The 21719-nt window shown below is 48.4% G+C and overlaps 1 protein-coding gene across 1 annotated transcript in view; it reads left to right on the top strand.

The window, feature by feature from the left end:
• Efcab8 (EF-hand calcium binding domain 8) overlaps window positions 1-21719 on the top strand; it is a 65020-nt gene that overhangs the window by 24576 nt on the left and 18725 nt on the right. The window contains exons 11-19 of the mRNA XM_028775301.1: window positions 2345-2412; window positions 2707-2858; window positions 3381-3515; window positions 5091-5201; window positions 6745-6972; window positions 8516-8586; window positions 12667-12871; window positions 14888-15067; window positions 16232-16378. Coding sequence (XP_028631134.1) covers window positions 2345-2412; window positions 2707-2858; window positions 3381-3515; window positions 5091-5201; window positions 6745-6972; window positions 8516-8586; window positions 12667-12871; window positions 14888-15067; window positions 16232-16378 — 1297 coding nt within the window. The remainder of the gene's footprint in view (window positions 1-2344; window positions 2413-2706; window positions 2859-3380; window positions 3516-5090; window positions 5202-6744; window positions 6973-8515; window positions 8587-12666; window positions 12872-14887; window positions 15068-16231; window positions 16379-21719) is intronic.

Below are 21719 nucleotides of genomic sequence, written 5' to 3'. Positions count from 1 at the left end.
CCCTCCCTCCATGTTTCTTGTTTAGATTTTTGAGACAGAGTCTTGCTATGTAGCTCAGGCTGGCCTTGAACTTGGTCCTTCTGCTTCCATCACCCGAGTGCTGGGATTATAGGCATGAGACACCATATCTGACTTTCTTAGTCTGTTTTTCCCTTGTTGTCAGGGGACCAAACCCAAGGTCTTGTGCTTGCTATGCAAGTACTTCATCACTGAGCTAAAACCCAAGCTTTCTTTTATGTTCTTTCCTTTCTTTCTTTTTTAAAAATGTTTTATTTTTGAAACAGGATCTCACTGTGTAGTCCTGGTTGGTTTGGAACTCATTATATAGACCAGGCTAGCCTCTAGTTTACAGAGATCTGCCTGCCTCCTGAGTGCTGGCATTAAAGGCATGTGTCACCATTTCCTGCATCTATCTTCTTCTTCTTTCCAACATGGCTTCTCGGTGTAGCCCAGCTGTCCTGGAACTCTCTCTGTAGACCAGGCTGGTCTTGAACTCAGAGATCTGCCTGCCTCTGCCTCCCAAGTGCTGGGATTGAAGATGCGTGGTACTACTAACTCTTTTTTCTTAACATTTTTATTTTGAAAAATCTCTAATATATACTTAAGACCATATGAAAAAAATCTATAATTCCTTATGAATCCCTTAATTAGTCCAAGTTAATATTTCCCCAAGAACTTCAAAATGCCTTGTTCTAACTCTTTGGGGTCAGGCATAAGCAGAGTGGAGATGGTTTTGAGCAGAGGGGTGGTGGGATCTAATGTATGTCTTCAAGTCCAAGGGGCAGGAAGGGATGAGGCTATCAGGGAGGAGCCTGTCACAACAGTTCAGGCTACACAAGATGGTGACCTGGAGCTGGCCAAGGATGGAGGTGGAGAGGTTGGAATATTTAATTTTGGGATAGGTTAAAGGATGTATTACACACATATTCTCTCTCTCGCTCTCTCTCTCTCTCTCCCTCTCTCCCTCTCTCTCTCTCTCTCTCTCTCTCTCTCTCTCTCTCACTCTCTCTCTCTCTCTCTCTCTCTCTCTCTCTCTCGCTCACTCTCGCTCTCGCTCTCTCTCGCTCTCTTTCACCTCACACCAGCAGGTGGCACTATTGGCTACCTGTTCGTCTCTGGTACTTGTTGAGTAACCATTGTAGGTAAGACTTGAAGATACCAAACCTGACCCCTGTGGAGTCAGCCTCAGCTTCCCAGGGCCCTGAGGGACCAGCTCACTGTAGCTGGTCCTACCCGGGCTCTTGAGGTGGTTGAGGTGGTCGAGGGGAGCTGGTAGAGGATCAGTGATTGGGACTGTACGAACTGGTGTGGAGTGTGTGAAGTGCCCCATCCTGCTTCCTCTCCTTTCTCTTTTCTTATTACCTCCACCGCTACCTTTCTGAAGTCATTGTCACTGCTCACCAGGCCCCCTTTGGCTGCTGTTCCTATACACAGCCATCTGCAGCTCTCCAGCTTGGCCCTGCATGAACCTTCATAGTCCAGGCCCCTGCAGAGGCTAAGGGGCCTAGAGCAGACATGGTGTTATGTGAAGGCTTTAGGGAAGAGCCAGCGTGGCTATCATTCCAGGCAAGTTTAGACAGTTTGGTGGCCTGTGTGTGGGGCCTTACAGCCTTGAGATCTTATCAGGGTCTCTCTGACCTTTAAGCCCTGCTCAGCCCTTCCTCTTCTCCAGTCCTGGATATCTTGAGCCATTTCCTATTGCACCCATGAGGGCAGAGTCCCCTTTCCTCTGTGGGTCCGTGACTGGGCACCCTTAGGTAAGTGCCTAATCTTAGTGTCCTTAGCTCAGCAGGACAGTGTTTTTAAAGATTGCATGTGTCAGTCCAGGTGGCCTGTAAGATGATACCCAGCACAGAGAGAGGGCACAGAGCCAATGGCCCTGGGCTGCTTTTTATTTATTTATTTATTTATTTATTTATTTATTTATTTTTGTTATTATTATTGGTGTGTGTGTGTATGTGTGTGTGTGTGTGTGTGTGTGTGTCACTGCTTGGAAGATACTTGCCTGAAGGTACTAGATGTAAAATCATGTTAACTTTGTTTTTGGAACAATGCAACACGCTTTACAGGAGGAAAGACTCACTTGTGTTTGGGGCTTTTTCTCCCTAAAGGGTGGGTGCCTCCCCATAAGCTACTGATTTGGGCACCTGCTACTCTACCAGTGGTGCTGGGCTGTGCTTTGGGTGCTGGCTGAGCAACTAGGCAGGCCTGGGATCTAGGCAGGTCTGGGATCTTTCTTCCGGGGTGGAGAGATAGTGACTGCCTTCCCACCGAGCACCTCACTCCTCCCCTTCCCAGGCCCAGGCTGCTGCTCTGAGCTCCTCCTCTTGATTTTCAATCCTAGGCTATCATCACTGAATTTAAGAAAAGGAATTCTTTGCTTCGACTACTGTCCAGACAGGAACTTTCTGGGTAGGTAATCTCGGAAGCAGAGTTGGGGTGCAGGTGGCAGCAGCCTGGGGATTTTCAGAGCCAGGCTCTGCAGCACCTGGCCTCTGTCTAGCTTCCTCTGCTGCCGTTCTACATCACTGGCAGATGGGGTGACTCAGGCCCTTTCAGAGATGGAGACAGGAAAGGGTGAGAGGGACAGTGGCAGATTGCAGTGGCCTTCCCCCAGCTGCCAACTCTGGCTGGAGTCTGAGGCCCAGCCCTGGATGAAGGCCCCATTGTAGGACCTGGTAGCTGATACTTATTTCTTGACTCCAGCAACTGGTGGCTATGACCCCCACATCCGCCTGTGGAACCCCCTGGTCTCAAAAAAGCCTGTGTGGCTGATGAAGGGACATCAGACATCGGTGACACACCTCCTCGTGAACAGCAAGAACACCAGTATCCTGATCAGCATTTCCAGGGACAAGGTGTCACCCTTTGTCCCCAATACCTCTAGCTCTGTTCCCCAGGAAGAGACACTCACCCTGCAGTGATAGTGTAGCTTGGCCAGTATTGAGTCCTGCCCCTGGGCTCACACTTTCCTATAGGCCCACAGGGAGGTGCCCTAGAAGAGTCATAGAGGTGGCCACGAACCTCCAGCTGCCTTGGTGGGGGCAGAGCCCTGCTCTGAGTAGTCTAGTACTGACCTGGGAGTTGGGGAGCAAGGGGGGGTCTGAGGTAGGACTTGGGCTGCCTGCTGTCTTTGCCTTTCGCTTTCTGAGCTTGGGAGTCCAGGCAGGACACAGGTGCTTAGGAAGTGGAGGAAAGAGTGCTCTTCTGACTCTCACTAAGGACCTGGATTTCCGGGGCATTAGTTTATCCTCCTTGGGCAGGGCTGTGGCAGCAGCAGACACTTTAGACATGGTTGGCCTTGCTCACTGGGGCATCCCAGGGGCCTAGGGTGCTGGCTGCATCTGCAGACCCTCCTGCCTCTTGCCTGTCCCCTACAGAACATTCGAGTGTGGGATCTGCAGGACTATGTATGCCTCCAGTCCTTCTGTGGGAAGCTCTTTCCCCTGGGCAACTGCCCCATAACCAGCGCCTACTTCCACAGAAACAGCACGCTCATCTGTAGCACCTATAATGTGAGTGTTATCCTAGGAGTTGGGGACAGCTAGTAGGTTCTGTCCCATGCTGAGTTGGCTCAGGAGTCTGTGAGGCTCTGGCTCTTAAGCCTCCTTGAGATCTAGGCCCCAGCCCGTCCTCTTCTCTACCCCTATGACCTGTACTCCATCCCTACTCATGCGTCCTTTAGACTCTCCCGTTATCCCTCTATGGTTCTTTGGTCCCATCACTTGTAGTCATGAACTCCAGGAAGGCAGGGAGGCCCAGGAGAAAAATGTCCAGAAGAGGATCTGTGAGCTATGACCTGTCTGGTGCCTGTGGATCTGCCCTGACCCTGAGGATGGCAACTGGCTCTAGAGCCCTGGTGAGGCCTGGTGCCACATGGGAGCCCAGTGGTGGACAAGCAGCAGGAGCTTCTGTCTAGAAAGCTTCACTGAGGCCACGTACCCACTGTTAGCTGGCCCACTGTCAAGTTGTCTTTCTGTGCACATGGCCGGCTCTCCCACTTTGCAGTAGGTTTAATGAAAGAAGGGTAGGTGTTAACATTTCTACTGAGTGCCGGGCTTGCTGTTAGCATTTTTAAAAATAACCAGACCTTTGAAGTTCATTTCCAATCATCCTGGGCATTAGTATGGGCTCTCTGGGTGGGGCTATGACAGCATTAAACCCTCGGCTTTGTGGGGATGTGAGAGTGTATTACTAAGGAAAAGTAAATTCAATAGAAATGCAAGGCCTTGTATGACAGTGTTGGGTCTATGGGTTCGTGGGCACAGGAAGTATCCTTCTGAGCTGAGGCTGGACTGGTCACAGAAGGCTTTCCTGAGGGTGTTATTGGACTTGTGGGTCACGATCTGTGCTGAGTCAGGTCCTCAACAAGCCAATTAAAAGAGCCAAATGAATAGTGGGAAACAGAAAAAGATTTATTTGGTGTGGTAACACTGGGAAGAGGGACAGAAAGGCCAAGAACACCTCCCTCAGGTCAATTTTTGAGGTCTCACAGGGAGATCCAAGTTTCAATCGAGGGTCAAGGGCATGAGCATCTTAACAGTCCCCAAAGATGTGGTCACCCACCATTGGGACCTCATTGTCTGGACTCCAAGCTCATCCTGTAAGATGGTCTGAGGAGTTGTTAGAACTCTGTGGAATCTCTTTCCCAGGAGACAAGTCCTCCCTGCTGGCTGGCATTCTTTTCTTCTCCATGCGTGAGATCCTGGGGAAATTCTCGTTTCTCTGGAGTCCATAGTTTCAACAGTCCCATAGTCAGATGGAAAGACACGAGGGTCTCTTGAGAGTATCTTCACGTCTGTCAGGCTGGTTACCAAGGGGACACCAGTGTAAAGCTTTAGCCTCTTAGAAGGTGAGGGGACCATGGATTTGGGCCGCAGTGTTATTGGAACATGAGGGAATTCCAGGCCTGGAAATAGAGACCTTGGAGTGAGATAGGAGAAGCAACAGAATTCTGAGTTGCTAAGGAGCCTTGTCTGGTACAGGATGTCTTGGCGTCATAGTCTCTGGAGGTTTTTCCTCAAGGCCTTAGTCCCAGAGGGCAGAACCCATCTAACTTCTCAGCTGTCATTCTCTCCCTCACTCCACAGATTGGGATCCTCAGAGGATACTTGGAATCCCAGGGCCCCCTGAAAACAGGGAAGATGACGACTCACAACACACCTCTGTGTGCAGTCCTCTACAGCAAAATCTTTAAGCAGGTGAGTGGGCAGGGCTGGGCCTCAGCTGGAAAGAGGACCAGTGACAGACAGCATCAGGACCCAGACCTCTCCATGTGCCTGAGTCGGCGTGAGGAAGCCTTGCAGACTGGTTGCCATGGGATCTGACTGAGCTCCTCAATCTGGTCACTGGATTGTTGACCCCTCTGAGCATCTCTGCTGTGGGCTGTCACTTAGAACAGCTCTGGGCAGGCAGTCCTCTTAGTATGGAAACATGCTGGTGTGGGTGTTCCTCAAGGTTGCCACCCTGTGAGCTACCCTAGAGTACCACCTTGCGGAAGCTGCAGTCCGTTTCTTCTGGGAAGGGCACAGCAGCTGAGGAGATGTGTCAGTGTGGACAGGACAGCTGGGCATATAGAATGCTTCTGAAGAACGTGGGTGGAAAGAGCTGCTGGCTCTGTCTATTCCCAGTGGCTTGTCTTGTCTGTCCTGGGCTGTGGGACAGGGTTGCTATCTATGCAGGAGTGGCCTTCAGCTGTTTAAGGCCAGGGCTCTCCTATTGTGGCTTCTAGCATCATTGTCTCAGTGTTCAGCTGCCTTAGGGCTCTCCAGGGCTGCAAAAACAGCTTTTTTTTTTTTTCAAACCCAGCTCTTCTCAGCAGGAATGTTGGTCTACCATAGCTTCACAGGCTACTGCCTTGGAGCAGGATGAAGACAGTGGACCACGGCCATCTTGTATCCTCAGTGCTTCTCTGTGGAGGGGCCAGGAGCCTGTCCTCTGCTTGGTCCTCTCCCACTTTGGTCCTGACTAAAAGTGCTCTGGCAAGCATCTTCTCTATGCCATGCTGTTTTTTTTTTCCCCCCCTCTGGACAGAGTGATGAGTGTGTTGATGTCAACCATGAGTCTCACCCACTGTGAAGAAGATGAATATGAATACAAAACCAAATACGAATAGCCATGGTCTGGGAACACAGATTTAGGTTGCCCCTAATTAGATGTTCTGATGTTGAAGTGTTTATATGAGTGTTTATAGTCACAGGAGGAAGCAAGCCATAGTGGAGGCATTTCCTCAACTATATCGGTGGGAGTGGCAGTAAAGCAGGGAACTCTGCTGTTGGTCGCAGAAGCTATCTGATGTCCTTCTCAGCCTTAGGGTCAGTGAAAGCTGGTGGTCTGCAAAGCTAGAACAGGAGAAAGATGCTTCCTCAGAGTTGAAAGAGTGCTAGGTCAGACATAGAGGTGGGCAGTGAATGGCTGTCGAGGGAACTAAAGGTAGCTCAGGATCATTTGGGTTTAAATGTGTTACATTCCACAGTCATGACATTCTAAGCAGCTGGTCAGTGTAGTATACTCTTTAGCATAGGTGTGGCTCTCCTGTCTTTCCTGGGAACTTGAGTTCCCAGGTCCTATTTTTGAGTTAATGAGGGCTTTATAAAATTAATTCTATTAAAGAGTAGTAGCTGTGGTTTTGTGACACAGTACCCAGGAAGGTCTGTTTTCAGGAACACAGGTTGCTGAGGTGAAGTTGGAGAAGTGGAGGGGAGAGGCCCCATTTCGTACTTATTGTATGTGCTATGCCTACAGGTGGTGAGTGGCTGCCTCCAGGGGATAGTGAGTGTGTGGGACATCAGCACAGGCAAGAAGAGGATGGAGTTACCCGTGTCCAGCATCCAGGAAAGTGAGCTGACTGCCATGGCTCTGGACCAGTCGGAGAGGTGTCTCCTCACAGGCTTGCGTGATGGCACAATGCAGATGTGGAATTACAACACTGGGGAGTGCCTGATGACCTTTCCCAACCCGGACAAAGTAGAGGTCAGGACGGCCTGTTAGCTGGAGTGATCCCTGGGGACCCTGGGATGCACAGTGTTCTATGTGTCTGAGAAGCTGCTCAGCATGGCCAGGCTGCCTGCCTTCAATCCTGCCTGAGCCCTTGGGTCCACATGTCATCTAGCAAGGGTTCTACCTGTCTCTAGCAAGGTGTAAATTGCTCTTGTATTTCAAATGTGCAAGGACATATTGTTTTTCTGTACCTTGGAGCTTTGGGTTGTGTTTTAAACAGTGTGGGATTTGGAGGTTCCTGTGTTCACTTCTATTTGAGATCGTATGTGAGGGGCACAGTAAACAAAATGCCGACACCACTGTTTCATGGTGTGGTTAAGGTTTTTACTGTAGATATGAGAGAGGGAGAACAGCCAGAGGCATCTGGAATCATGGTGTGGTTAAGGTTTTTACTGTAGATATGAGAGAGGGAGAATAGCCAGAGGCATCTGGAAGGGTCCAGGGCAAAGAGAGGAAGAAGTAGACTGAATGTGGCCGCAGACTGGACATGACCAGGGTAGGGAAGGGGGAGAGAATAGAGGAGATACCAGGTGTCAGGAGATGAGAGAATAAACATACTGAGGGAGGGCAAGAGGATAAGAGAGAGGGTGGGAGAGAGAGAGAGAGAGAGAGAGAGAGAGAGAGAGAGAGAGAGAGAGAGAGAGAACAGTGAGAGGTATGGGCCAAAGGGGTGGGCCTTGCTGTTATAAAGAGAACAAATGTGCATGTGAGGAGGGAAACCTGGGAAATGAGAAGGCCCAGGAAGGCAGCATGGGCTCTGTTATGCTGGAAGGTGTCTCAGGTAGCCATATGTCCCTTCTGCCAGAGGGAAGGGAAATGACTCCTTTTGGAAGATAGGAAATGGTTTCCCAAGTTCCCGAGGAATTCTGCCTTGTATCTCTCAATCATTCTATAGTCCAGGTTGATCTCATGTCTGGACATTTGGACAGCCTGAGGCAGAACGTTCTCGTTAGGGCTCTAGGACAAGCTAATGGGTATAGCATAGAGCAGAGGCAGCAGTTAAGTGTCACTTAGGGACTTGAGCCCTTTTCCTTTAACCTGTTCAGGAAAAGTATTTGGTCAAAAAGCCAGAGGTGAGGGTGCCAGGGAGAGAGCTCAGTGTCAGTGGGGGCAGACAGATCTCTGAGGTTTGCTGTCCTGCCAGGTCAGCCTAATTGGTGAGCTCCAGTTCCCAGTGAGAGAACCCTTTGCCTCAAACAAAGTGGACGGTAACTGAAAATCTACACTGAAGGTTGACCTCTGGTTTCCATCAGTGTGTGTGTGTGCGTACCCTTCTGTAAGATGAACATGGGCACCCACATTGTCTGCCTCTTTCAGATATATCAGGTTTGATGGACTCTAGCTTCCTTCAGTTAGATACTCAGCAGAAACCCTGAAAGCTGGGTGGTGCCATCGACTCTGGAAATTCTCAGCTTCATTGAGTTGTGATTTTCTGGTGGGAACGTTTAGGAAATCACCTGGGCTCAAAGGCATGTGCTTTAGGAGTCTGGAGCTCTGTTTTCTTTATCTCCTACAGATTAGTGGGATTGTCCACATGAACAAAGTGTTCTACATGACTGGGTGGAGTAAGAGGATCACCAACTTCACGTGAGCAGCAAGGGGAGTGGGAGGCTCCGGCTGCTGGGTGTCACCCCTTATTCTGAGCTTTTCTAGCAGCTGCAGTAGCTGCCAGGGTCCCCCCGCTACCATGGAGCTGCTGACCACCGTTCCCCCCGGGCTTCCTCCCGTCTGCTCACTTAGCATGTGGTGAGGTGCTTTCTGTTGCCAACGGCCATGGCCAGAGCGACAGCCTCCTTCGGCAGGCAGCTTCTCATTCTGAGGAGGACTCACATCAGTCTCTTATAACAAGATGCCACTGATGGGCGGCTTACAAGGCACGGGGAGCCATTTCCTACTGTCCTGGAGGCTGGGTAGTCTAAACTCAAGTCTTAGAAGCAAGTTTGGCTTCTGGTGAAGCCTGCTTTCTGTTTCCTAGAGCTCTTCCTTTCCTATAAATTTACCTGACAGAAGGATTGAGGGCTATAATCCATATAATCCCATTGAAGAGGGCTCGCCACCTTCCAAAGGCTTGACCTCCTAATACACTTACACTGGGAGTTAGGTTTTAATACATGAATTGGAAAGAATAATAATAAAAAAAATCAGTCTATAGTGTTCTACTTCTGGCTCCCGAAAACTAATATCCTCACATGCAAGATGCATTCCCACAGGCCTCAGGAATTTCAGCATTGCCCCCTCCCCGCAATGACTGAGCTACATAATCATCTCTGAGCTGACACTTCCCCCAAGAAACAGAAACAAGAGGGAGGGAGGGATGAGGTCAGCAACTAGTGGTGGTGGTGGGGAGGGTGGTACTGAGGATAACATTTGGTTAGTATTGACTGAAATATCTAAGTCCAAAGTCTCATCTAAATATTTAAGTCAGATGTGGATGTGACCCAGTGTTCCATTAATCCTGAGGCAAATCCTCTCTTAGCTCTAAACATGTGACATGGACTAGTTATATAGTTTCAAAGTCCAACAGTGAACTGAGTACAGGACGGATGAATGGAGTCAGGAGGGAAGAAAGGAATGGCAGATCCCAAATGAATCTAAAACCCATTGAAATGAAGTTTTGATCTATCATCCACCTACTCGCCTACCTACCCACCCATGTGTGCATCCATGCATGCATGCAAACATGCATGTATCCATTTATGGATCCCACCCATGCACCCATGCATCTATGCATCCACGCATTCATCCATGCATCCATGTACCCGTGCATCCATCCACCCTCCTACCCACCCTATCTATCTATCTATCTATCTATCTATCTATCTATCTATCTATCTATCATCTATCCATCCATCCATCCATCTATGTATCTATCTATGTATCTATGTATCTATCTATGTATCTATCTATCTATCTACCTACCTATCTATCACGTGTGTCATGGCATACATGCAGAGGTCAGAGGATAATTGTGGGAGTCAGTTTGTTATTTCTACCATGTGGATTCCAGGGATTGAACTCAGGACATCATGATTGGCAGCAAACATCTTCATCCACTGAGTCATCTTATGACTCCAAAACAATCTTATTTCTTGATTCTCTGCCTACAAGGCTCCTGAGGTAGACACTCTGTTTTATAGGAGCTGGACATGTCAGCCTCAAGACAACCTGCTTCCTGGCTTTGGGAAGCTGTGCTCTCATAGTCCTAGGTCCAGGTGACACTCCTGTGATAGTTCTATTCCCTGTATGGGTCCTGTGACTTTCTGGGGCTGTGGTCCTGAACCCATGACTCTGCCCATTGGGAACTAGGTGATGGGAGCAGCCAAGCTTTCCTATCTCTGTTGGGACAGCTTGTGTCATACTGTTGCCCTCAGGAGCTTTGTGTGGCATGGCTAAAGAACACGCTACCACAGTGTGGGATGAGAGACTATGACGTGTGGTGATGAGGGCAGGGGTGCTGAGGTCTAACTTGTACTGGTGGTCTTTTCTCTGAGACCCTTTGGCAGCAGGAAGGTTAGTTCAAATGCCTGGATTGCTCTTAGAGTCATTCTTACATTGTCTTAGGCAGTGGTTCTCAGCCTTCCTAATGCTGTGACCCTTTAACACAGTTCCTCATGTCGTGGTGACCTCCAACCACTTCATAAGTGTAATTTTACTACTGTTATGAATCATAGTGTAAATATTTTTGGAGATAGAGGTTTGCCAAAAGTGTTGTGACCCACAGGTTGAGAATGACTGGTCTTAGAGCATAGGACCCAGCTTCTGTCAAGTGGCTGACCCACAGTATTCTCATCAAACATTCTGGATCATACCCCGACAGGCTCATCTTTCCTTTCAGTACATAAAGGCTGAGAGGAGAAGGCCTCAAACCTTACGTTCCACCCTCCACCCCTTTCTGGTGCTACGGGATGAAGCGCCAGCTCCCGTGCTAGGCTAATGCTCTACCATTGTGTAGCAATCCCAGACTTTCTTCCCTTTCGCTCAACAATTTTGCTTTAAAGTTATTTTCTTCAGCCAGACAAATACCTGGTCTCATGGCTTGCAAGCTCTACTTACTGGGAAGTACTAGAATGTAAACACAATCCGGCCAAGTTTGTTGTCACTTTGTACCAAGGATAGCTCTGCCTCTGGTTTCTGGCAGCAGGCTCCTCATTTGTACTTGAGATATCAGAATGGTCATTGCCATCCACACTGTTACCAGAAACTTAGGATCACATAGGAAATAGTTAGAAAGATGGGGCTGGGAGTATAACTCAGTGGAAGAGTGCATGCTTAGTCTGGGTTCTATCTCCAGCACTCTCTCTCTCCCTTTGTTCTCTCTCTCTCTCTCTCTCTCTCTCTCTCTCTCTCTCCCTCCCTCCCTCCCTCCCTCCCTCCCTCCCTCCCTCCCTCCCTCCCTCTTTCTCTTTCCCCTCCCCCTCTCCCTGTCTTCTGTAGTCAAGCTAGCCTTGAACTCCCTGTGTAGATGACTTTGGAGTTTGATCTTCTTGCTTTCACCTCTCTGGTCATGGGATTACAACCCTTACCACCATGCCCAATTTATCCAGTGCGTGGGATCAAGCCTAGGGCTTCACATATGCTAGGCAAGTGCTCTAGCAACTGAGCTACATCCCTAGGGTGGCTTTCTCTATAGCTGTCCTCTTTCCTTTGTCCTCACCTGAACCACCTGTGCCTTCACTGGAAGCATCCTGATGGCCCAGATGTGGTGATATAGGCTTTTCCTGTCTCAGAACTCTTCCAACTTCTGTCCACCAGTTCCCTCCAAAGTCACCTGCACATTTTTAGATATCCGTTTCAACAGCACCTCATTCTTCTGTGTAGTTTCTCTCTTATGCTGCTGTAGCATAATACCACAGAGTGGGTGACATGCAGACAGTGAAAGCTTGTTTCTTGCACTCATAGAAGCTGAACGACCTTAGGCCAAACCATCGTGGAGTCTTGGGAGGGCCCTTTCCTCCTTTATAAAGAATCATCATTGTACTGCAGTCTCTGTATTGGAGGAGGGGTGAAGGATCTCTTTTGGTCTCTATCATACCGTTTGGAAGGCTTCTGTTTTCATGACCAGATGTTCCCCCCCCCCCCCCCCGAGGCTCCATTCCTCACCTGGATTAGGTTCTGACATAGGAATTTTGAGTGCATACAAACACTCAGAGCCTATTAAATAATAGGATAATTTGATTTGTAGAGTATATTGATGGCTGTGGGCAAAGAGCAGAGGTTCCTGTGGGGGAGCAGAAACCTTAGTTAGGATTGGGGTATGGTCAGCTTAGTCAGGGAGGCCCAGGGTGAGATATGAGCTGAGGGTGAGTAGAAGGGGCATCAGGGAAGCATTTGGGATGGGCCCCACATTCCAGGAAGAAGGACCAACATGTACAAGGTCCCTTCTGTTACAGAAGGTCACAGCTATCCCTTCCCCTTGTTTAAAACTAAATCTTTAGGTCAGGGAATTAATTAAAACTCATTATTTGTAAACCTCAAGAACAGAGCCTTCATGTTTGGTTCATAGTGGATGCTTAGGATGTCAGTGTGTGTGTGTGCTTGCCCCCCCCCCCCCCCAACTGAGATAGTGCTGCTCTGAGCTAGCTTCTGAATCCTAAAAGCTGTGGTTTCGTCTAAGGAGCATTGCAGCCTGTGAGCTCTTGGCCCTTCTACCTCCGGCCATGCGCACAGGTTCCAAAAGGCCACACAGGCCCTCTCCTGCTACCACTGGCAGAGCTTTCACACAGAGGACATCCTGAGCATGGACAAGTACCAGAACCAGTTCCTCGGGACCTCTTCCTACAATGGGGACATAGTCTTCTGGAATGTCAGCACGCTGAAGCCTATCTTGAGTTTCAATGCCTCCAAGAGCCCTTTACCTTTACAACCAAAGAAGGTACAGTCATGGTGCCATGGCTTTTCCTAGTTTCCTACGTGCCTTTCACTCCAAAGAGTCTCCTTTCATGTTTTGGTCTGGGCTGCAGGTCAGAATCAGGGAGGTCAGAGAGAACACCCTGGGAGTGGAGGGAGAGATGGAGAGTTGTACTCTGATGTGGTGGGGGTTGGTAGCAAGGAGAGTGGATGGCAGAGCCTGGATTACATGCCTCAGGTCGGGTGCCAAACGTAAAAGTAAAGAGTTTTTCTATACCCGCTCTTCCTCTGGAGTGATAGTAGGTGTAGGCTGTAGGTCCCAGCCACAGCTTCCTTACTTGAGCACTAATGTCACACTGGTTCCCAGGCTTATGATAGGGATGTAGGAAACTTGCACAGTCTTTAAATGGTTACATTGTAGCACAGTCTTTTTAAATTGCTACATTGTAGCAGTCTATGGTTGTAACGGCACTGGAGGTTACCTACTCCAGTGGGTAGAGGTCACCTCTTTGCTGGTACACTAATGGGTAGAAAGTTCTGGAGACCTGGTATATTTATTAATGAGCTTCTTGCACTATAGCTGGGCAGATGCTGAGTTATTCTAACCCAATTATGTTGGCCTGGCCTACCTCCCAGCCACGTGGTGTTAGCTGTCATCTTAGTCTTGCTCTGGCTGCTCCTGTTTTATCTGCCCTCTCATGGTGACTCTGTCATTGCAATCTCATGGCAAATCCTCATGGTGAATTGCTCTTTCTCTGGTCTCCATTAGAGACCCTCTCCCTGGGATCAGAAGTCCCACCTTATTCTCTCCTGCCCAGCTGTTGGCTGATCAGATCTTTATTAACCAATAGAGGTGATAGAGAACAATTTATACATAACATTGAGACAGGAGATGCTCGACAATGCCAATATCCAGACTGCAACCAGGTCTCTGGGCATAGCAATCAGCATCTGAACACAGTGCACAAAACCATCCCCTAACAATGAGCATCTTTGTGTGTCAGAGGAGAAACAGAGGCATGAATAGGTTAAACACGTTTCTCAGGCCATACAACCAAGAAGGGGTAGATCTAGACCCTGACAGTCCTACTCCAGGAATGGGTAGTGGCAGTGTTATTCTTTTCAACAGATTACTTCCTCCTTGAAGATGCCCCACTGTTAGCTTTCATTGTTGTAACAAAATATCTGACAGAAGCAACTTAAAAGGAGGAAAGATTTAACTTGGCTCACAGTTTTGGACATTCCAGTCTGCCGTAGCAGGAGAGCCAAGTCAGCCAGAGTAGCTTACATCAGGCGACCCAGAAGCAGAGAAAGGGGTGCCAGAGAAATGGGCTTCCTCTTTTGTTCCTGCTAGGCCCACATTCAGGGTTGGTCTTTCCTCCTTTGTTTCCTCCTTGAGAACCTTCACAGACACACCCAGAGAAGGCTTTACTCTTCCAGGCACTTGTCAATTCCATCAGGTTGGCAGTAGGTCCCACCCACAGCTTCCCCACTCGAGCACTGCCACATAAGTCTCCCAGGCTCTTTATAGGGATATAGAAAATTTGCAGTCTCTAAATGGCTACTTTGTAGCACAGTCTTTAAACTGATACATTGTAGCAGCCTAGAGCTGGAATGGCGATAGAGGTCACGTACTCCAGTGGGTAGAGGTCACCTTTTTGCAGGTATACTAGTGGGTGGATGCTCCTGCAGAGCTCAGAGGTTCTAATAGGTACTACATTCTTCCCCAAAATAGCTCAGTGTTTTATCTATTTTACACTGTGGGATTGCCCAAGATTAAAAGTAACTAAGTAAATATTTGGAAACCACTGTCCATGTTTCAGATGGAAAGACCCAGTTGCTTTCAGGAGCTTTATCTTTCGGGGGCATTAGCGGTAGGTCCAGGGCTGTGTTTATAAGCTTTGGTCTGAGGCCTTTCCAGGTATAAGGTTTCTGGGAAGCAATGCTAAGTTCCCTGTAAGGGTCGTTATATCAACACTGGACTTGAGGAAGCTCTGAGCATCCTACTTGTGGTCTGGAGCTGCCTCCTCTCTCTGCACAGGTGAGAGATAGAGAGTTATGTGCAACCAAAACTCCAGTCCATCTAGACTATGAAGATCAAAAGTGGGCACACAAGCCCTGGAAGTCAACTGTCTCCACTGTGAAGAGGAGACTGATGTCAGCTCCCCCAGTGATGAAACACTGGAAAGACACAGAGCAAGAGAGGAACATGGCTCAGGAGGTAGGGAGTGAGCCCAGCCCACCTGTGCCTATAGGCCAGCTCACTTGTTCTGAGCATGTTTCATAGAGAGGATCAGGGGTCAGGGGGGAGGGGTTAGGGGTCAGGAGGAGGGGTCAGGGGTTGGGAGGAGGGGTCAGAGGTCAGGGTGGCTCTCTGTTTTGACCCCACTGCAACTTATCCTACTCTGCTTATTCAGGCTTAGAGATGGTCCCTTCCTAGACCATCCCCTGACCAGGTCGGAGACTTAAAAGCTTATGAATAGAATCTACAGGGAGCAGAATTCTAGATGTCTAAATCAGATGTTAGGTCACAGACTTAAGCCCCCTGGGACTGGCCTTGGCCCTGGAGTGAGCTGTAGGAGACCCAACTGGCACTGTTGCATAGGCAAAGCCATAGTACAGAAGGGCAAGGTGCAGGAAGATGGTCTTCATCCCCGAGCCCTGAAGGCCCAGGATTGATTTGTCAGCTTCGATTTTTTTTGGATGTGGGAAGGGAGCAAGGGCTGAAGGAATGTAACTGACCTTGGGCTTGTAGGAGTGAGGACATTATCCTGAGTACAGGAGACACTCGGGGCACAGGCGTAGAGGGCTGGAGGAAGCAGTCCATTGCTTCTGCAGCTGAGGTCTGATTCCCATTCCTGGGGCCTGAAGCTTGAAGGAAAGATGCCAGCTTCCCCAGTTCTGGGTGCGGGACAATGTAGGCCAGCTCCAGCAGGGTCTGCTGGGAGATGCATGAGGCTTACAGCCCTCTGAGATGTGCTGTGCTGTGAGATGCTTACAAGTCATGATGCTGTGAGATTCAGGTACTTCAGGGTGTTGCGAGTTTATACTTTATTGTTAGACACTGGTCTTTGACTGGTCAGTTTAGGCCTCAAGTCTTGAGAGGAACAGGTGTTGTTAGCCTCTAGCCTCTAGCCTCATTTCCAGGACAAAGGAAGGGTCTACTGTAAAGGCAACTCAAGTCTCTGCCCTATTGCTTAAAATTGCTGGTCACTTAAAATGGAAATCTCCTAGCCGTAGCGTGTGCTAAGGCCAAACCGGATACCTCACTGGCCTCTTTGCAGGGTGTGGTCTCTCTGACTGCTCTTCATGCCCTACCTCTGATCTCTGTAGTCTGTAGGAGGGAGGGCCATGTGGTAACTGGAAGGCCACTTTTTACTTTTAGAAACGGTTCAGGAGTCACAAACCTGGATTGTCTAAAACGGTCCTCGATAAGTCGGTTCATAAGCCAGCATTTCACAAAGACTCTCAAAAGAGAAAGGGGGAATTCTGGAAGAAGTTGCTGCTGCAGTCCAGCGTGTCAGTGGAGAAGGTGAGCTGCACTCCTGGGGAGGGCAGCTGGTCTGGGCAGGGTGAGGTGTGCCATGGGTCTGGTGAAGATTTGGAATTCTGGAGAAGTTTTCTAGGGCCTGGGTAGGGGTGGGGCTGGGAGAGAAGTGTCTCTTTTAGAAGCCACTGTCGGGAGGCTCTCTTTGTGTGGGATGGTGTTTTACAGGGGGGTGCAAGTTGGGTTGGTTCATCTCTCCCTCCTATACCTGTCCCTTCTCTGGCCTGGACCCTCACTACGGTATTCTTCTGGTTTCTGAAGACTCACATCCTAGATATGATGTAAGCTGAAATAAACCCTTGGTCACTGTGTTTTATCACAGCAACAGAAACCCTAAGATACCCATATACTAGGCTGGCGTTGAACCCTCTGTAGCTGAGGATGGCCCTGAACTTCAGCTCTCCCACTCCTATCTCTCAAAGTGTTGGGGTTAAAGGTGTTTGCCACCACACTTCGTTTATTCAGTGCTGAGGTTCGAACCAGTGTTTCATGCATTCGAGGTAGACGCTTTGCCTACTGAACTACGTGCCCAGCTCTGATTCATGAACCTTTTAAAGGTTGAATATAATTTAATATTTTATTACTGTGTGTATGCTTGTCTGCATGTTTATATGTGCACATGCAAGGAGGTCTGAAGAGGGTGCTGGATCTCCTGAAGACTGAGTTCTCGTGGGTGTGAGCACCGGACTGAGGGAGCCTGGGAGCTCACCGTCGACACAGCATCTCCTTCTACAGTGAGAGAGGACTGTGTTGGGGTTTGAGGGGCTTGTGGGATCAGAGTCAGAGTACAACAGGAACAGTGTTGATTATCCATGCCTCTTTATCATATGCATCCTGCCTGGTCCTGCCCAAAGCCAGCCTTCTGACTGTACACATGCTCATTGCCAGCTGCACAACTGGTGCTGTGCCCTAGCCTGGCTCACGATTCTTGGCACATCGCCACAGGCCTGAGCATTCTCCTCTCTGGCTGTTCTGCCATCATGGTGCTGGCAGTGAGGGACGGAAAGGAGGCCTCAGTTTTTTCCAATTCAGAAGCGAGACACATTTGTGGTGTGGGTGATGGTGAGTCCTGTCCGACATCCTCTTAGCTTCTATAGGCACCCACATTCATGTGCATGTCATGCACATACATAAATAAAAAATAAAGCTAAAAAACATCCTGTGTTATTAAAAAATGACATAGGCATGGCAGACTTCCTTTCCTTGAAATTCTTTTCTATGCCTGTGTGCTATGTATACACAAAGATACGGTTTTGGTTTCAAAACCAAACCAAGCATTTGAAATTTTAGTTCAGTATTAATTTAAAAACTAGCACAGTATTCAGTGGACAGCCTTTTCCGTCAGAGCTCACATTTCTATTGGCTTCATTCCCTTTACTAGTTTTGTGTGGGGGCTGACTTAGGTTTTTGTTTTGTTTCTATCTAAAGTGTAATATACTTTGAGAGTCATCTTTTTTTTTTTTTTTTTTCTCGAGACAGGGTTTCTCTGTGTAGCCCTGGCTGTCCTGGAACTCCCTCTGTAGACCAGGCTGGCCTGGAACTCAGAAATCCACCTGCCTCTGCCTCCCAAGTGCTGGGATTAAAGGTATGTGCCACCACCGCCCGGCAAGAGTCATCTTTTAAGAAAGCTGCACACCAGGTCTGATAGTGCAGTGTTATAAAATCTCTGCCCCTTGTGATATGGCTGAGGTTGTAGATATGAGAGAAAGAACAACCAGAGGGAGAGTTCAGAACAGATTGGATGTGGCCAGGGCTAGGGAAGCAAGAGGCTAGGAGAGAATAGTGGAGACAGCGACATAGCAAGAGATAGAGAAGGGAACATGCTGCAGAGAGTAAGAGAATGGAGTAGGTAGGGGTAAGAGATAGAGAGAGATAGAGATAGACAGACAGACAGACAGACAGAGAGGATAATATCTTAGGGTTTTATTGCTGTGAAGAGACACCATGACCAAGGTAACTATTATAAAAGAAAACATTTAACTGGCGCTGGCTTACAGTTTCAGAGGTTCAGTCCATTATCATCAAGTATGGCAGCGTTCAGGCAGACATGGTGCTGGAAGAGCTGAGAGTTCTACATCTTGATCCAAAGGCAGCAGCAAGAGATTGTCTTTTGCAGGCAGCCAAGAGGAAGGTCTCTTCAGCACTGGGCCAGACCTGAACATAGGACCTCAAAGCCTACCTATGCAGTAACACACTTCCTCCAACAAGGCCACACCCCCTCCAATAAGGCCACACCTCCTAATAGTGCCACTCCCTATGACAAAGCATTCAGACCTTCACAGAGAACAGCCTATGTAAGAAGGATAAGTAGCACTGGGAGGGACCCCTGTGTGCTGCAGAGATTATAGAGTAGGGGAGGAGGTATGAAGGGCGGGATGCCTTGTGTACTTTGAAATGTTTAACTAGTACTGTGATGCTTGAGGGAGCCTGGAGGCTGGCATGGCCTTGGATATGCTGATAGGTGCCACAGGCAGCCATATGTCCCTCTGCCAGAGGGAAGGGAAGTGACTCCTTTTGGCAGATGGGAACTTGTTTCACAAGTTCCTGAGGAGGCTTTCATCTAAGCACTGGAAATTCTATAGTCCAGCGTAAGCTCATTTCTGGATGTTTGGACAGCCTGTGAGACCCATCATTCCAGCCTCTTGTTGAGGATAAGGAACAATGCAGTCTCTTTTAAAGCTGCTTTTCAGCTGGGGAGGTCATTGTGAGCCAGGAAGGCTGGAATGTGGGTCAGTGTCTGGGAGCTGGTAGGAGCTAGGGGCCCAAGGGAGACCAAAGAGCCTTGAAGTGGCCTCTGGAGGCCATGGTTTGAAAGCCAGTCCTCTTTCATACATTGTAGCTTTCAGCAAGTGCAGGGCTTGCCAGTTTTCCAGGACCAGTTGATAATGAGGTGTAGGTTATGGCGGAGCAGTCTGCAGGGCCATGGCTGGCTCCTGGATGGTGTCTGTCAGCTGAGTGGAAATCTACTGGGACAGATATAGACAAGGGACAAAGGGAAAGTTAAGGAGCTTAGGGGGGAAATTTTTATCTTGGGTGTATACTTGAAACTTTCATTCCTGCGGTTCTGGTAGTTGATGGGGAACGGGGTGGGTACCAAGATCCAGGGGAAGGAAAGAGCCCACCGTCAGGGGTAGGCAGCAGGTGGGGAAGCTTAGGCTGTTGATGTAAAGGAGTACCTATCAGGCTCGAGTCTGTGGCCTGTGACAGATGGATTTGCGTGACTTTTTCTCAAGTTTACCAAAAAAGACAAAAGTTTTACATATTTAGATTGATTGGACACAGGTATTTTCAGCACAATGAGACATACTTTAAGCTTATATTTAGAAAACAACCAAAGGAAATTTAAAAAAAGTTTGAGCCTGTGACTATGATAATAGTAGCCAGTGCTTTACCAAGGTTAGAGTAATACTTTAGCAGAAATTTGTTGATTAATGTTAAGACTTTGAAGTAGTAGCATCATATGTACTACCTTTAGATCTCATTTTTCACATACCTTAAACCTTTATTTATTTTTATTTTTCCATGTGTTGTTGTGTCTGTGTGAGGGTGTCAGATCCCTTGGAACTGGAGTTACAGATGAGTTTTTGCCGCCATGTGGGTGCTGGGAATTGAACCCAGGTCCTCTGGAAGAGCAGCCAGTGCTGTTACCTGCTGAGCCAGCATTCTAACCCTGAACTCACACAAACTTTAAATTTTTTCTTTTTTCTTTCATCTGGAAACGTTCAGCCATTTACCTTGATTGTTAAGAGCAGTCACGAACAACGTATAGATCTGATAATTTGAATAAAGTTTCAGGATACAAAAATCAACACGAAAACTCAGTAGTCAATTGATGAGACAGCTTACTGGATAAAAGCACTCTCCACACAAGTCTGACAACCTGAGTTAGCACCAAGGTCTAGCACGAAAGGAGAGAACCAACTCTAGAAAGTAGTCCTCTACCCTCTACATGTGTACTGTGGCAAGCATGCACCCATACTCACACACGTAAGTAAAACTGAAAACTATTTTTAGTAACACACACACACACACACACACACACTCCAATAACAAATTTTCCCAAAAAAGAAAGTAAGAAAAAATATCTCATTTACAGTAGCTTCAAAAATTATCTAGGAATACATTTAACCAAGGAGGTGAGGGACTTCTACAATGAAAACTTTAAGACACTGAAAAGAAGTGAGCAAGACATTAAATGACAACAGAAAGACCGTTTATGCTTTTGGATTTGCAGAATTAATATTGTGTAAAAGTGCCTGTGTCACTTACTACACGTAACCTACAGATTCAATACAATCTACATCATAACTCCAAAGCACCAATCACAGAACTAGAAAAAAATAATCCTAAAATTCGTGTGTAAACACAAAAGATTATGGACGGCCGGGGCAATTCTAAGCAGAAAGAATCCTGCCAGAGAGTCCCAGTGCCCAGCGGACTTAGTCACTTCTCTGTTGCCATGATAAAACATCATGGCCAAAAGCAACCTGGGAAGGAGAGGGATGGAGGGTTTATGTTGTCTCACAACTCTCAGGTCATGCTCCAAGGGACACCATTGCAGGAACCTGGAGGCAAGAACTGAGGCCGAGATCAGTGCTTGCCAAGGCTGTCTGAGTATGGTTTCCTCATGGAGTTTTTGTCTAGTGTCGGTATCAGAATAATACTGGCTTTACAGAGTGCACCCAGAAACATTCCTGCTGCTTCTTCTCCCTCCTCCTCCTCCTGCTCCTCTTCTTCCTCCTCCTGCTCCTCTTCCTCCTCCTGTTCCTCCTCTTCCTCCTCCTTCTGCTCCTCTTCCTCCTCCCTCTTCTGTGAGGTTTGAGAAGGACTGATCTTGCTAGTTCCTTAAATGTTGGCTAGAACTCATCCTCAGATTCAGCGTCTAATGGATTTCTGTTTGCTTTGATCCTGGCACCTGAGTCAGTGGGAGGAGGGCCATCTTGTTTAGGATTTCCATAGTAATCAGGACACTCAAGAATTTTGGAACTGGCCAGTAAATAACCCCAAATAACATGCAAACAATCTCAGTTCACCTCAATGGGTTAGTTCTTTCTTCCTCTCCCCGCTTCTCAATCTCCTGCCCCCTTCCCCCTCCTCCCTCCCTCTTCCCCTCCCTCTCTCCCTCCTGCCCTCTCCCTCTCTCCCTCCTGCCCTCTCCCTCTCCCCCTCTCTCCTGTCCTCCCCCTCTTCCCCTCCCCCTCCCCTCCCCTCCCTCTCCCCTCCTCTTTCCCCTCCCCTTCCCTCTCCTTCCCTCCCCTCCCCCTCCCCCTCCTCTTCCCTCCTCTCCCCCTCCCCACCCCCTCCCCCTCCTCTTCCCTCCCCTCCC

Source organism: Grammomys surdaster, unplaced genomic scaffold, assembly GCF_004785775.1.
Source record: "Grammomys surdaster isolate TR1022 unplaced genomic scaffold, NIH_TR_1.0 254, whole genome shotgun sequence".
NCBI classification, from domain to species: domain Eukaryota; kingdom Metazoa; phylum Chordata; class Mammalia; order Rodentia; family Muridae; genus Grammomys; species Grammomys surdaster.
Note: the sequence above shows the minus strand (reverse complement) of the source record. Positions and strands in the feature narration are given on the sequence as shown.